At 43.3% G+C, this 17,126-nt stretch overlaps 1 protein-coding gene across 1 annotated transcript in view; it reads left to right on the top strand.

Moving 5' to 3' along the window:
• Positions 1–17,126, top strand: part of LOC137433398 (uncharacterized) — a 320,088-nt gene that overhangs the window by 214,277 nt on the left and 88,685 nt on the right. The window contains exons 25-30 of the mRNA XM_078785923.1: positions 580–648; positions 869–937; positions 3,175–3,243; positions 5,772–5,840; positions 6,030–6,098; positions 11,489–11,569. Of these exons, the coding sequence (XP_078642049.1) occupies positions 580–648; positions 869–937; positions 3,175–3,243; positions 5,772–5,840; positions 6,030–6,098; positions 11,489–11,569 (426 nt within the window). The remainder of the gene's footprint in view (positions 1–579; positions 649–868; positions 938–3,174; positions 3,244–5,771; positions 5,841–6,029; positions 6,099–11,488; positions 11,570–17,126) is intronic.

The raw sequence follows: 17,126 nt of genomic DNA, 5'->3' as shown, positions 1-17,126 counted from the left end.
GACTATACAGATGTAAACACCATCGTTTTTTGGGGTCAGGAGGATGAGGAGCATAAGTGTTTTGATGTGAATTTTTTTTTGCCTTCATCATCTTCACCCTTGAGTAAGAAGTTTCCAAATCTCTTCACATCACTCACTTGGATTCATATATTTACCTCCACCACCAACGGTGGATTGAGGTTATGTTTTCACTCCTGTCTGTTTGTCTGTCCGTTTGTCTGTCTGTCCGTTTGTCTGTGAACAATATATCTCAAAAAGTTGTGGACGGATTTGGACGAAACTTGGTGGACCGGTTGGGTGTCTGACAAGGACGATTCGATTCGATTTTGGTTTAGATCTGAATATGGATTCGGATATGAGAATTATTTAATTTTTTAGTGATTCTTCACCATTGAGTGATATGGCCAACCAGGTGGAGGTATGCTCTCTACTGAGTGCCGTTCTAGTTTTATATGAGGATTCATTTTCGACAGGGTGCATTTTATCCTCACAACTTCATCCTTGATTAGTTTTCATGTGTACTAATAACACTAATACTCATTTTACAATTAATCTGTGCTCTGGCATTTCCTTGTGCAGGGAGAGCGAGGACTTCTTGGACCTCGTGGTCGAGTGGGAGAAAAGGGAAGCGGTTTCCCTGGCTCTCATGTAAGCTCTCTCCACATGTCTGAAGGATGGATAACGAGCAACATATTGTTGTGCATCCACAAAAAAACTGTAAACAAATCTTGATTATTAGATGGAGATGAAGGACAATCAGAGCAATGTTGTTTGACTGACGACCGTATCCGCTATTCTGTGAATCCCTTATCCCTTATCACTCCATACTTCCACAAATCTACTTCGCTGAACGTGTGGGACGACCAAGGGTGTACCAGGGGAGAAAGGTCCACCAGGTGAATCAGGCCCTACTGGTGTTGGCCTTCATGGACCCAAGGTGAGCTGTGCATCTTGGATGTAAATGTGGATATTGTGCAAAGATAAAAAGCCAGCCATCCATGGGAACTCGAGATCAGAGGGATATTTATGTATGTTTATGCATTGTTTGAAATAGTCAAGTAAATAAAACAGTTTTTTCTTTACATGAGTGGGGTTCATCATGGAACAGCAAGATTGGATAGCAGGACGGCAATGAGGCACAACCAGCAATGGCATAAACAAACAGGAAAACAAGAGCGAGAGAAGGAAACTAAAATCAGCAAGTAAAGTGTTGGGAAAGGAAAACCGAATGGGGGTAATAAAGATCATGGGGAAGGGGTGGGGGGTTGTGGGGGGTGACGGTGTACGGCCTATTTGAGGCACTGCACTACAGCTTCTGAAAGGTCGTTACATAGAATATAAGTGAGGAACAAAGGAGTTGAGGTGTACAGTCAGCCTGGATTTTAGAATTTCAACCAGAATGGGATTACTGGAATCAAATGACCGACCAGATACAGCACTGGAGTTTCAGGTGGAACCCAAATAGACAAAAATGGAGTCATCAGGAGGAAACTGGATACGACTCGGGTTTTGACTGCTTCTCCTCTACCCTCAACCCCACCCAGGTGTGAAGAATGCGTGTATCCTGGAGTTATTTAGGGGGCGAGAGGGAGAGGGTGGTCAGAGGACTGAGAAAGAAGAGAGTAGCATTAACAGAAAAGAGGTGGTAAAAAACAGAGAGACCTTCGACCTTCTATGGCCTGTACAGGGTCTCTGGTTTTGTTTTCTTTCTACAAGGTACTGACAAGGTGTCACTCTGGCCTTTATCACACGCTTTCATCACCTCCTGGTGTTACCTGGACTCTCAGAGCGATGATTACATTTTTGATGATTATGGTTCAGCATCTTGATCCCACGCTTTCCTCACCTCGTGACTCATTCTGCTGATTAATATATTGATCGCTGTGCTATCCTTGACAACTTTACATTCATTTGATTCCCTGGACTCAAAGCGACCATCCGTGTGTGGTGGGCTATACCATGGGTACTCCTACCCGCTAGTCGAATGCATTTGCAGTTTGCCGAGCTGTGAGATAGGGTACTCTATGGCATAATGTGGAGTCATCTGCAAAAAGGAAGAGTAGGTTTCCAGAGCATCGGAGAGTTCATGTATGTGGATGAGAAAGGAGACTGCCTCCAAGACACTGCCTTGGGGAATTCCAGCCGAAACTTGGAGAGGAGAGGAGACAGTTCAGTTATTAGCAACATGCTGACTGTGTTAGTGGAGGAAGTTCAAAATCCAGCAATGAAGGCCTTCTATGTCCAGTCAGAGAACTTGGCGAGCGAAGTAGGATGCCAGATGGTGTCAAATGCCTGAGATATGTCCAAGGACATGGTCCTGACCTCGTGATTGAGACAGGGCCTCCAATCGTATTTGGGAGATGAGCGGCAGCATGTCCAGAGTTGTCACCGGGACTGAATCCAACTTTATTGTCATAGATCAGGCTGTTTCAAAACAGGAAATACTTTCCATCAGCATAAATGAGAGATTCCATGCCTTTGTGTCTGTAATGGATGTGATCTGTTTTTGCCCCTTCTTGGGGATGGGGGCGATGTGTGCTAACTTTCAGGCTGACGGAGGAGGCCAACGGAGAAGGCCAGACAGAATATAGCTGACAAAAGGGAAGCATATTGGCAGATTAGGTTTTCATAACATGGCCAATGATGCCATCTGGGCCCATCAAAGCAGGTTCAATGCTGGACAGAATTTTCTATGTCTTATCGGGTGAGAAGGACACAAAATCCAGGAGAAAGTGGGTGCAGGGGAGCTATTAAGATGGGGGACAGAGTGGTATGCATTGGGTACATGAGATGTGGAGGCAAACATAGTCGAGACCTTCTTTCTTCCTTATCTCGGTCAGAGTCCGCAGTTATCTCATTTGAATTGATGGAAGGGATGGAGGGGGGGAGAATAACCACATATGGATTTTACAACATTAGACCACCATAACTTGGAGGAGGGAGATTGAATGGACAGTTTAACCTTGAGATTTATGAAATGGTGTTTTCTGGAATGCTTCAGAATAGACACACACTTGTTGCGAGCCTTATGGAATGAACTAAAGTTGTCCCCAGTTGTGTTGGCTCTCCAAGTTGAGAAAGTAAACTTCATGACCGTAACTGTAAATTGAATGTTTTATGTAAAGATGCTGGTAATCAATTAAATTGTTATCATATACATCGTTGTTCCCATAGGGTGACTTGGGTCCAAGAGGACTTCTTGGCCCACCTGGACGTGGCTTTTCAGGTCCCCCAGGGCCTCTGGTGAGCTTAGCTGATATACATTAAGAGCAGTCTCGCCAATAATCTAATAGAATAATGAGTATGACAATAAAATGAGTCCCATAATCCAGTTTACATGCATGCTTGCACAATTAAATCTTCAACTTTAAGGACAATTCTTGCAGCAGCTGTTTCCAAACATTGATACTGCTTCGGACTCAGATCATATCCTGCACCATGCTTAGGACTCAGATCATATCCTGCACCATGCTTAGGACTCGGATCATATCCTGCACCATGCTTAGGACTCGGATCATATCCTGCACCATGCTTAGCACTCAGATCATATCCTGCACCATGCTTAGCACTCAGATCATATCCTGCACCATGCTTAGCACTCAGATCATATCCTGCACCATGCTTCAGATCAAATCACGCACCATGCTTCGGACTCGGATCATATCCTGCACCATGCTAAGGACTCAGATCATATCCTGCACCATGCTTAGGACTCAGATCATATCCTGCACCATGCTTAGGACTCAGATCATATCCTGCACCATGCTTAGGACTCGGATCATATCCTGCACCATGCTTAGCACTCAGATCATATCCTGCACCATGCTTAGCACTCAGATCATATCCTGCACCATGCTTAGGACTCAGATCATATCCTGCACCATGCTAAGGACTCGGATCATATCCTGCACCATGCTAAGGACTCGGATCATATCCTGCACCATGCTTATCACTCAGATCATATCCTGCACCATGCTTAGCACTCAGATCATATCCTGCACCATGCTTAGGACTCAGATCAAATCCCACACCATGCTTCGGACTCGGATCATATACTGTGCCATGCTTAGGACTCAGATCATATCCTGCACCATGCTAAGGACTCAGATCATATCCTGCACCATGCTAATGACTCAGATCATATCCTGCACCATGCTTAGGACTCAGATCATATCCTGCACCATGCTTAGGACTCGGATCATATCCTGCACCATGCTTAGCACTCGGATCATATCCTGCACCATGCTTAGCACTCAGATCATATCCTGCACCATGCTTAGCACTCAGATCATATCCTGCACCATGCTTAGCACTCAGATCATATCCTGCACCATGCTTAGCACTCAGATCATAACCTGCACCATGCTTAGCACTCAGATCATATCCTGCACCATGCTTAGGACTCGGATCATATACTGTGCCATGCTTAAGACTCAGATCATATCCTGCACCATGCTTAGTACTCAGATCATATCCTGCACCATGCTTAGCACTCAGATGATATCCTGCACCATGCTTATGGCTCAGATCATATCCTGCACCATGCTTAGCACTCAGATCATATCCTGCACCATGGTTAGGACTGGGATCATATCCTGCACCATGCTTAGCACTCAGATCATATCCGGCACCATGCTTAGCACTCAGATCATATTCTGCACCGTGCTTAGGACTCAGATCAAATCCCGCACCATGCTTCAGACTCGGATCAAATCCCGCACTATGCTTCAAACTCGGATCATAGACTGTGCCATGCTTAAGAGTCAGATCATATCATCCACCGTGCTTAGGACTCGGATCATAACCCGCACCATGTTTAGGACTCGTATCATATCACCCACCATGCTTAGTACTCGGATCATATCCTGCACCATGGTTAGGACTCGGATTATCCTGCACCATGTTTAGGAATCAGATCATATCATGTACCATGCTTCGGACGCGAATCATATCCTGCACCGTGCTTAGGAATCTGATCATATCCTGCACCATGTTTAGCACTCAGATCATATCCTGCACCATGCCGAGGACTCAGATCATCCTGCACCATACTTAGGACTCAGATCATCCTCCACCATGCTGTGGTCAAATACAATAAATACTCATGAAATAGTGGAAATGCACATGCTCTTTAGTCATTAAAAGAGCCTGTGCCTTCCATGTTCATTTATCCACCTATAAAAAGCAAACCCTGGAAAGTGTTTATTGACTTGAGCCTCAGTCCGATGGGTACGAAAGGAAAGCATGTGCTCTTCAGGATATTTAAACAAGCACATTCATTTTGTTTTGCGAATGAGAAATGTTGCGTGGAAAAAGTGCGGACTGGTGAAGCCATCGATTGGCTGCTTGCTGCAAGAAAAACACCATATATGGACGGAATCATCATGGAGAGTCCGCAAATATAGGGTGATGGTAGGGAGGGCTCAGAAACAGACATTTGGATGGGAAAGACAATATTACTCAACAAACATTACTCGACACCATCTCCTTAATTACAGCCATTTTACATCACACTTAACATGCACGTGGTACCAAAACATGATAGTTTCTCACAGTGCTGAACACTCAACACCTGGGCCACCTGGGACAGCAAGGAAGGTAGGAGTGAGGAGCAGGAGAACATGTTAGCAAAGAAGAAAAATAATTAATTCAGAAGTAAACTGTATTAGTGAAGATCTTCAGCATGCTTCACCTTGGGGATTCGTAGGAATAATCTGCTATTTGAATGTTGGAAATATTTTAAAGTCACTCCTGGTTTTTTTTGCATTCAGGGAAACACGGGTCAGCAGGGGAAACCTGGCCCACCTGGACCTGGAGGGGTGGGAATTCAAGGCCCCAAGGTGAGTTAATGACATTAAAGTTCATGATAAGTGGAAAAACTATTGGGAAATATGTGGGTGAGTAACGAATGAAGATATTCCATAATATCCCGAGTTAATTACTTGATTTTCTTAAGGAGAATTCTTGAATTAATCACAAATATCATGGAGGACGAAGATGCTTAAATTGAGCCTTGTCAATGTCTTCAGGGTAACCAAGGTTATCAAGGACAACCTGGGCCACGTGGTGCTCCTGGAGAAGGTTTTGCAGGACCGAAGGTATTGCATTTGTAGGAACGTTGACTTTTTGTGCCACTAGAGGGTAGTGGATGTGCGGGCAAGATCATAACGAATTCCCTTAAAATGTCTCCGTGCACTTGATCAATTTGCCCTTTGTTTTCAATTCCATGGACAAGACTTGCAGGATTCTGTTCGCCATTCACCAATTTTTTCTGGCAGAGAGTTCGGGTGACCTTGTTTACGAGGGAATACAATGTTGTTTCTTGATGTTGTTTGCGGAGAAAACTGAAGATCGAGTCGGTTTTTGCTGCATTATGGAGTTTTTGATGAAAAGAAGCATCGATCCGTTGTCTCGGGTGGTTTAATATTGGTTTTCAGACCTTTTCGGTTTTCAGTCATCCATCATGTTGGACCGTGCTATTTTGTTAATTCGAAACAGGTTCCAAGATAAACCGATTCTAAACACAAAATCGGTATTTCTTTTTCTGAAATGTATCGCAAAATAGAAACAATTGTGTTTGATTGTCCTCGCACATATTCTGCTTCGATTTTGACTGCCGCCATATTTACCGACGAGAGTAAATTCTTTTATAAATTGAACATGGTTTTTGTGATGTGAATCTGGAACAGGGAAGTCATTTTACATGCAAAAAGGAGCAGTGTCCTGTCAATTTATATTGCGCAGAAAATTGCCTCAAAAAGTGCGGAACGCCTTTCCAAAGAGAACTTTTCTCCGGTCACCATTACCACGACGAATTCCAGGTGCTACCTCCAGGTGCTGGTGCGACCGCCACCGCTCTAATGTGATTCATACATCAATTGGTGGAAGGCATCTGCAGTTCTATTGAATCATTGGACTTGGCATTCCAAGCATGGCCGTTTCTCCCTGCTTCCGTCCTCATCTTGGAATCGGTAAAACCCAGTGGCCCAGGCAGAAGTGTTTCAGTTATAAAGCTAATTGAAGATCTCCTCGTGGCACGGCCATCACCATTTTCACATTTTTCTATCATCTTTCCTTCTCACATCGTTAGTTTTCATTGTTGTCATAAAGCATCTATTCTCAAACCTGGACAAAAAGGAACAGCAGTGTAAACTGATGACAAGTGAGAAACGGATATATCACATACCTGAATACCAAACACATACCTTATTGATTGACCAAATTCATGGAATCAAGATGATGCGAATAGGTGAACGTGGCAGACTTGCATTATTGCTCCATGCGGACACAACCATTGTCGAAGGCTTTTGAATTATGCAGACGGCTTTTTAGTTTGATTGCAGAGGTCATTGAACAGATGGAAACATTTAGGCTTCTACTTCACCAATCGCCTCCTCTCCCCACCCGCCCCAATCCTCAACCTAACCTTCTTCATCTTCCATGTACGGGTTTCATTTACTCTAAAAACACCAACATACATGTTGCTGCCTGGTGTTGGCTTAGCGGTTAGGGAGATGGCCTAGCGGTTAGAGTGCTGGCTTCGTGGTTAGGGTGCTGGCTTAGAGGCTAGGGTGCTGGCTTAGGGTTAGGGTGCTGGCTTAGCGGTTAGAGTGCTGGCTTCGCGGTTAGGGTGCTGGCTTAGCGGTTAGAGCGCTGGCTTCGCGGTTGTGGTGCTGTCTTAGCGGTTAGATTGCTGGCTTCGCGGTTAGAGTGCTGGCTTCATGGTTAGGGTGCTGGCTTAGCGGTTAGGGTGCTGGCTTAGCCGTTAGGGTGCTGGCTTAGCGGTTAGGGTGCTGGCTTAGTGGTTAGAGTGCTGGCTTAGCGGTTAGGGTGCTGGCTTAGCGGTTAGGGTGCTGGCTTAGAGGCTAGGGTGCTGGCTTAGGGTTAGGGTGCTGGCTTAGCGGTTAGAGTGCTGGCTTCGCGGTTAGGGTGCTGGCTTAGCGGTTAGAGTGCTGGCTTCATGGTTAGGGTGCTGGCTTAGCGGTTAGGGTGCTGGCTTAGCGGTTAGAGTGCTGGCTTAGCGGTTAGGGTGCTGGCTTAGCGGTTAGAGTGCTGGCTTAACGGTTAGGGTGCTGGCTTACTGGTTAGGGTGCTGGCTTAGCGGTTAGAGTGCTGGCTTAGCGGTTAGAGTGCTGGCTTAGCGGTTAGAGTGCTGGCTTCGCGGTTAGTGTGCTGGCTTCGCGGTTAGTGTGCTGTCTTAGCAGTTAGAGTGCTGGCTTCATGGTTAGGGTGCTGGCTTAGCGGTTAGGGTGCTGGCTTAGCGGTTAGAGTGCTGGCTTCGCAGTTAGGGTGCTGGCTTAGTGATTAGAGTGCTGGCTTAGTGGTTAGGGTGCTGGCTTAGCGGTTAGGGTGCTGGCTTAGCGGTTAGGGTGCTGGCTTAGCGGTTAGAGTGCTGGCTTCACGGTTAGGGTGCTGGCTTAGCGGTTAGGGTGCTGGCTTAGCGGTTAGAGTGCTGGCTTCACGGTTAGGGTGCTGGCTTAGCGGTTAGAGTGCTGGCTTAGCGGTTAGAGTGCTGGCTTAGCGGTTAGGGTGCAGGCTTAGCGGTTAGGGTGCTGGCTTAGCTGTTGGGGAGCTGGCTTAGCGGTTAGAGTGCTGGCTTCGCGGTTAGGGCGCTGGCTTAGAAGTTAGAGTGCTGGCTTCACGGTTAAGGTGCTGGCTTAGCGGTTAGAGTGCTGGCTTCGCGGTTAGGGTGCTGGCTTCACGGTTAGGGTGCTGGCTTAGCGGTTAGGGTGCTGGCTTAGCGGTTAGAGTGCTGGCTTAGCGGTTAGAGTGCTGGCTTAGCGGTTAGGGTGCAGGCTTAGCGGTTAGGGTGCTAGCTTAGCGGTTGGGTAGCTGGCTCAGCAGTTAGGGTGTCGGCTTAACGGTTAGAGTGCTGGCTTCGCGGTTACGGTGCTGGCTTAGCAGTTAGAGTGCTGGCTTTGCGGTTAACGTGCTGGCTTAGCGGTTAGAGTGCTGGCTTCACGGTTAGGGTGCTGGCTTCACGGTTAGGGTGCTGGCTTCACGGTTAGGGTGCTGGCTTAGCGGTTAGGGTGCTGGCTTAGCGGTTAGGGTGCTGGCTTAGCGGTTTGGGTGCTGGCTTAGTGGTTAGGGTGCTGGCTTAGCGGTTAAGGTGCTGGCTTAGCAGTTAGGGTGCTGGCTTAGCGGTTTGGGTGCTGACTTAGCAGTTAGGGTGCTGGCTTAGCGGTTAGGGTGCTGGCTTAGTGGTTATGGTGCTGGCTTCGTGGTTAGAGTGCTGGCTTAGCGTTTAGAGTGCTGGCTTCGCGGTTAGGGTGCCGGCTTAGCGGTTAGGATGCTGGCTTAGTGGTTAGGGTGCTGGCTTAGCGGTTAGGGTGCTGGCTTAGCGGTTAGAATGCCGGCTTAGCGGTTAGGGTGCTGGCTTAGCGGTTACGGTGCTGGCTTAGCGGTTAGGGTGCCAGATAAGCGGTTAGGGTGCCAGATAAGCGGTTAGGGTGCTGGCTTAGCGGTTTGGGTGCCAGCTTGGGATCCTAGATCCTGAGTTCGAATCCCAATCAATCGTTGAATTAACGCCAGGGGGGTTGACTCGGCCTGTCATCCTTCCGAGGTCGGCAAATTGAGCACCAGCTCGCTGGTAATTGGGGCACTGCATCAGCAGCACAAACACACTTCCAGAGAAATGATGCAACCAGCAGCCACAGGCTGCATACGAAACAACAACAACAACATGTTGCTTAAATTCCAAGCTAAATGATCCACATCTAAGTCTGGTGAGTATTAAAGCGGCTTCACCATCAAAACACGACTCCTCAACAAAAGTAGATTGCAGCTGTGTCACAAGCGATGTAAAAATAGCACTTCCATGAAAACATGTACAAAGCAACAGCACGCATGCCAATGCTTTAAAATTACAGCAGCGAGAGGTGCAGGTAATACTCAAACCTCGTCCAGATGGTCATTCGTAACTGACAAAGAGTGAATGTCCATTATAACTTTCAGGTTTGAAGGATAAACTGTAAGTTATAATTGGCAGTTGTAAGCGAGATGGTTTGATGGAGTTTAACTTTTTTTTGTCAGTCACATCTATAAGTTTTGCAAAGAGATCCTTTAGGAAGCGATGTAGACTATTTGCCAAAACCCAATTGTTGGTTCAAACTATCTGGAGTGAAAAGGAAGGACATAATGCAGACCCTCTGCTAAGCAGCAGCAGCTGCTCCTTCTCTTCTGGTCTGGAAAAGATTAGATACTCGTTTGATAAATAGAACATGTCCTTCAATCGTGGAAAATCTCAACGTCTCACCCTATCACTCCGGAAGGCGTCTTGCAAACCCGACTATCTTATTCCGTGGTTATCCACTTGAATAGGATAAATCCCTTGGAATTCGAGGCATCACCATCAGCCATGACCTTTCCTGGGCTGACCACTTAGCAAAGCTGGCCTCCTCCAAATCCAGCCAAAGACTGGACATCCTCCATCGATCTCGGTCTTTCCTTGCGAAATCAGAGCTATTCAGTTTACAAAACCTTTGTCCATAACTCAACGGAGTACTGCTCTCCGCCCTGGGCCGGTACCCCAGCATCGCATCTGTCTCTCCTATATTCTGTAAAAGCTACAGCTCTCAAAATTATTGGAATCTCCCGTAATAAGATTGAAGCACAAGGTCTGTTGTTTTCACATTTGGAAGCAGTCAGCGGTCTCTCTCTTTTCCATAGTATCTTCTCCGACATGGCTCCCTCTGCTTTCTCAGTCCTCCAATCCTCCCCACCAACTCCAGGATCCACATGTTCTTCCAGTAACCCCGTCCTGGATCAACTTCCAAAATCCAGGCACATCAGGCCACATCATCAAGCCGCTCCAGAAGAGATTTTTGTCTCACCCTTCCCTCCAGGGCTTCGAGCAAGCACCATTCCGCTATCTCTTGCCATCCCCAATTCTGACCCATGATCTTTGTTATCCCCCATTAACCTTTACTTACCCAACCATCTGACTTGCTAGTTTCAGTGTTTCCTCCCTTCATCCATCTCTTCTTTTCCTGTCCATTCATTAGCTTCGCTCCTGTAAAGAATAAAGGGAAAAAAAGTGGTGGGTTTAAATCTGCTGCCATTTTTTGTGTAATATTAGTCAAGGTCAAGGTATCCTTGACCAGTCAAGGTAAAATGTAAGTGTGATTTTAAAAGTTTATACAATTAATTTACTGTGATTAATTTCGTCTACAATTAATTCACTCACAATTAAGTACATAATGTGTCTTCTCCTTCTTGCACATCCATTTATTCCAAGAAAATAAGCTTTATTCTCGATAAAAAAAGACTGTTGATATCTTTAACTTCACGTAAGACTAAAAAGGTCTTTCACTCGACATGGGAACAGGTGTTGGGAACACACGGTGGTGATTTGAAACCTCAACAGTTAATTACACCACAATAATAAGTGTGATTTTTCCTGTGGTTATGCGGTATACAAGGCATGTTGGAGGTGCTGCTTGAAATGTGTAGAATGTATTTTGTGGCATTAATAATCCCATATTCCCAGGGAGATCGTGGATTTCCTGGCGAGAGGGGGTATGCTGGGGAAACAGGAGTTTCCGGGGAGCATGGAATACCCGGAGTGATTGTGAGTTGAATTTGCACCACAAATGTGTGAGTGTACAGGTGTTGCAGTAATGCGTGTGAATGTGAATGGAATTACAACATTGGAAACACAAGTTACACGATGCTGAGCAAACCTTCCAATCACGTGTGGCGTGCACTTTTGTGAGGTTGAATGTTCACCATTGTCTTCACAAAAATTCATCCGAACCAAGATTTTTGTTTACCTCCGCCACTGAAGGAGGACGGAGGTAATGTTTTCACCTCTGTATGTTTGTCTGTCTGTTTGTTTGTCTGTGAGCAGGATAGCTCAAAAAGTTGTGGACAGATTCCGACGACATTTGGTGGAGAGGTTACATATGTGACACGGCCTAAATTATTAGATTTTAGTGAGGCCATAAAATGTTAAGCCTAGCGTAGGTACAGTACAGTGCCCAGAGAAAGTCTACACCCCCTTTCAAAATTTTCCCCTTTTGTTGCCTTTTATAGCCTGGAATTAAAATGCATTAAATCAGACTTTTTCCACCTTTACTTACACATCGTAACCCACAACTTCCAAGAAAAAACACTTCCAAGTGTGTAACATTGTGCAACACATTTCAGGAAATTAATTAAACATACAAAACTAGAATATCTTGGTTGGATAAGTGTCCACCCCCCTTAAAATAGCGATTGTAAATTAGCTCAGGTGTAACCAATCACCTTCAAAATCACAGCAAGTTCATTGGCTTCCACCTGTGTTAAATTGTAGTGATGCTGATTATTTCAGAATAAAATCAGCTGTTCCTGTAGTTTTCCTCTGCTGGGTAGTGCATTTCGCAGCAAAGACTCAACCATGGGCACCAAGAAGCTTTCAGAAGATCTCCGGAATAAAGTTGTGTAAAGGCACAGATCAGGGGATGGGTATAAAAATATTTCAAAGGCCTTGAATATCCCTCAGAGCACAGTCAAGACAATCATTAAGAAGTGGAAGGTGTATGGCCTAAATACAAAAGGTAACGAGTTCTTCTCGTGTAAGAGAGCATGCTCTGGAGGACATCAGGACACCCGTTATGGGTTGTGCTCTTTTCCCTAGCTCAGAATTCATGCTAGCACAGGTCGTTACCCCATTGCTGAGTGCAGGAAAAGCAGCCATAAAGCATAGTGGGAATTTAGAATTGGACCAGGGTACCGGCACACACCTGCCCACTCTTTTCAAATGGTATTATCGTATATTTACTAGCCACACACTGCGCATACCCAATAATAGACACAAAGTACTGAATGGTAGTTTATGTTCCGAGTCCTCAAAATGATCTGCCACAAATTTTTTTGGCTTTGGTCGAACAAAGTTTGGCTACTTGTTCACACGTACAGGACAGACAGCTGTTCATGTGAATAAATGTCCGTGTAAATGATAGCACAGACAGTACGAAAAATAAAGTTCGGATGAAGAAATGTTTGTCTCAATTGCACAGCCATGTAGTGTTTCTCTAATGCCTGTAGCAACAAAAACTGCAAAGTGTCACCTTAACAGCCACACCTGGAGACCCACGCCTGGCTGCCATGAAAACCATATTTTATGAGTCATTATTCTCTTCCTTCATAATTACCATATTGTTCTGTTCTTCTTTTTAACATTCAACACATGTCGAGCCTTTGTTAATACACTTTACTGTACTCTGTTTAACCAAACCTAAATGAACAATGGACATAGAATTTACTTTATGATATTGCATAACTTACCATAGTGCAGAATTACCTTATGTTGTAAGATCCATTGAAAAGGAGTCATTTTAATTAACGATGGGCATGCAGCATCCACACCGCAACTTCTTGCATGAAGGTATAGAGACAGTGAAAGAAGGTTTCGTTAAAAGTCAGGGAGTTATCATCGGCACTTTGACTAAATTTCAAATGCGTGCCACCTCCAGTGGAATGTCAAGTCTGCCCAGCCAGTTCGTGAAAGCCTTGGTCAAAAACTTCCACCTGCTGACCTCACAAGGTGGGAATACTAAAGAAGTTGTGCACACCTCGTTAGTCTTTGTCGACAGGTGGCGAGGAGGTGGAACTCCAAATTGAAATCCCTGGTCCTCCAGGTTGGAGTTATCACTATGGCTGGCCACCTGGATGAAAAGGTCGAACAAAATGTAGGTATGAGTTCCAAGGATGCAGAGATGGCATGCTTGGAATCAAGGGGTGTGGAGAAGGAAAGCTCGTGTGGGTCAGTGCAACATTATTGTGAATAGAAAGACACGGGGTTGACCTATTTTTACTTTAACCTAATTTTAAGGTCATGACCTAATTATTATCATTTTAACATTTTCACCGTAACTCGATGAAGTTTGTCCGATCGGAACAAAATTGCCTTCTCCAGATAGCTTTGGGTAAGTCGCATTTAAATAGTATTTCTATCAAAGTTATTTTATTATTGTTTCGTCATGTTTTCCTGAATAATTCACAGATTGTAAAAAAAAAAAGAATTGCTTGTTTATAAAGCTGGTTTTCCTCTGGTATAAGACAGATATTGTGAGCAAGTTTAGTATGTATTGTCAATGTGATTTTTAATTCTCATCAACCACAAAGGCTTTTTTTCAAGCCTCCCCTTATACCAATATACCATAGAGGAAGTCTTATTGCTGTTGTTGGGTTTATTTCTACAAAAGGTGGCCCCAATTATCCCCACAAAGTTTGTGAGACCCCCCTTTTTGTGAGGTTGAATTTTCACTTCATCAAAAGATGCTAAAACAACAACTAACAACTCAGGCGTACTAAACCACCATTTAGAAATATTGTACACCGCTCCTTTCCTATACCATCTCCAGGCACTGCATAACGTCATTGCCGGGCACCGAAAGGGGCTCGGAAATGACGCACGTTGAAAGGGAGTACTCAGTTTTCACTCTGGTTGTTTGTTTGTTTTCTCCTTTTCTTGTTTGTTTGTTTTTGTCCGGGCGATATCTCAGCCATCCTTTGCGCTAGGAAGCTGAAATTTGGGCACAATAGTGAGCAAGTGCTTTGTCAAAAACGGTATTTTTGGTTTTTTGATTAATCAATTAATTGATTAGTTACTTAATTATTATCGATTGATTAAGTACTTATATATTTCCTTTCTCTTCCGGGCATTATCTCAGGCACCTTTTGAGTTAGGAAGCTGATATTTGGACATGCCAATGACCAAGTGATTTGGCTGTAAAGGCTATTTTAGATTTATTGATTAATCAAATAATCGATTAATTATTTAATTATTCGATTAATGACTTAATTAATTAATTTTTTTAAGTTGCAGTTGCGGATGAAATGGTGGTGGTTTATGTGTTATATTAGCCAATTGATTAAGTATTTATTTTTTTATGATTATTATTTATTTATTTTCATTATTAATCATTTATTTATTTTCTTTCTCATCTGGGCAATATATCAGGCACCATTTGAGCTAGGAAGCTGATATTTGGACACGACAGTGACCAAGTGATGTGGCTATAAAGGATAATTTTCATTTATTGATTAATCAATTAATCGATTAATTATTTCTTGATTAATCAATTAATTATTTGATTTTTTGATTAATGACTTATTTAATTGATTTTCAAAAAGTCACAGCTTTGGATGAAGCACTTCCGATAAAGGTTTAGGTATGCTATTAGCCAATTGATTAAGAAAATATTTTATGATCTTCATTTATTGATTTTAATTGGACAATTAACCAATCAATCATTGCACATAGCTCTCACCCAATACAGTCTCTATGAGCTGCACGGCAGTATTGCCGGGCGCCGGAGGCGTGGGGGCGGTGTACTTTGAATGTATCTGAACTTGTTTTTGTTCTTTTCTTCCTGCACTCTCAACACTCCAAATTTCCAAACTGTATCAATTTCCGAGCGGCTGTGAGTGTAGATATCTAGTTTAGAGTTGCTAATATACTTGAACAATACATCTTTGTGTTTTGTGTTTTTAGTGATGATACTGACTATACCACATGTTATGGGCACCCGTTATCCTTCTTTTGCAAATGCATTGTGTTTCACAGTGCGTAATGCAATTCATTACGTTCATTGGCGACCCTTCTGCACATACATCCTACGTGGGTTTGGCAAACTCAAATAATTTGTAATTCGTATTTTCAGACTCAAGTATTACATTTCCAGTGAGTTATTATGACACCATACCACTGAGTAGGATTAACACACACAGTTTAATAGAGACTCACCAGGAAGACTTGATTTCAGAAAATAAGGATTCAATAATGGTGACGGATGAAACTATCTTTCCGTGAGATGAAGCAATTTAATATGGCAAAAGGAGGCAGGCTTGAAATATGAGAACACGTAAAATTGTGAGTTAATACAATACTATAAACGGTTAGAGGTAAGGTTATGATTTACTCTTAATTGTCAGCTTACTCACTTTGTTTGAAAGCTTTATTTATGCAAATTTCCCTCGGTAATTTTGATCATCCCTTGGAATATCATATTACATGAAAATTGGGAGGGGAAAAAATACGAATCAACACAGTACTTGGGAATCGACCATTTCACAAAAAAAAAAAAAAAATTCATCGGAGGGAATCAATTTGTAATGACATTTTAATATTTTCATCAATAAGTTATTCATTTTCTTTATAGACTATATACTTGATGATCAACACTTCCATAACATTAAATAAAACGGAAAAAGAGGCATGTCCAAGGTTAGAACAAAATATTCCTCTCGTGCTGATTCTGAGTTTGAAATATATAATAAACAAAGTTTTATTTTCGTGTTAATTTACTTTGAGCTCTGTCACATGCTGAGAAACATCACATGGTCAAAAAACAAAGGTCTATACTTTATTTGATTTACACCCGAGACGTTTCCTAGTCTAGAGGTTGTCCAGCCCGAGTTCGGATCCCGACTCAGCTATAAACTGTCATCCTGGTGTTTTAACCATCCTTTGGATCGGCGCTAAACTTGGTGTCCCATCTGCCAGCATTGTTGAAGATGCTAAATATCTCACAGTGCCTTTTGCAAAGAGTATGTGGTTTATCGCTGGAACCCTAAACAAATTACAAATTTCTGAATTGAGAAAAGAACCCCAGTCCAATATGGATTCACTAACAACAACGCTACACCTCCCCTTGCTTTACCATGTGCTGTTAAAAAAATCCATAGGTGTTCAAATCAGAAGTCGTCAATCTCCAAACTTTTCACTCTGGGATTGTATTGTTTGGTTACCAGTACTTCATCAAGTAGTATGTTCTATTCACTAATGTGTGTAATCTAATTTCTATGTGTACTGTAATGGGAGAAGTGAACCTACTTATTATAGAATACAAAAACCAATTGCTATCTGTTTTACAGTTGCTTTCATATAAATGCTTTATCAATGCTTATTGTTCCATTTGTTCATTCATTGTTTGTTGTTCACATTGTTCACATTCATTCATTCATTCAATGCTTATTGTTCCATGGAGGAGAACATTGCTTTCATTTTATATGACTCAAGACCTGACGTTAGGCCTTTAGGCTTGGTGTTTGAAGCTCAGCTCTTGGTTTTGATATATTCATTTTAATTGCAGCTCTGGGATTGGAACATCCAGCTTTAAGTAGTTGCGAATATTAAT

This window comes from Myxine glutinosa, chromosome 10 (genome assembly GCF_964187855.1).
Source record: "Myxine glutinosa chromosome 10, kmMyxGlut1.1, whole genome shotgun sequence".
Lineage (NCBI taxonomy): Eukaryota > Metazoa > Chordata > Myxini > Myxiniformes > Myxinidae > Myxine > Myxine glutinosa.
Note: the sequence above shows the minus strand (reverse complement) of the source record. Positions and strands in the feature narration are given on the sequence as shown.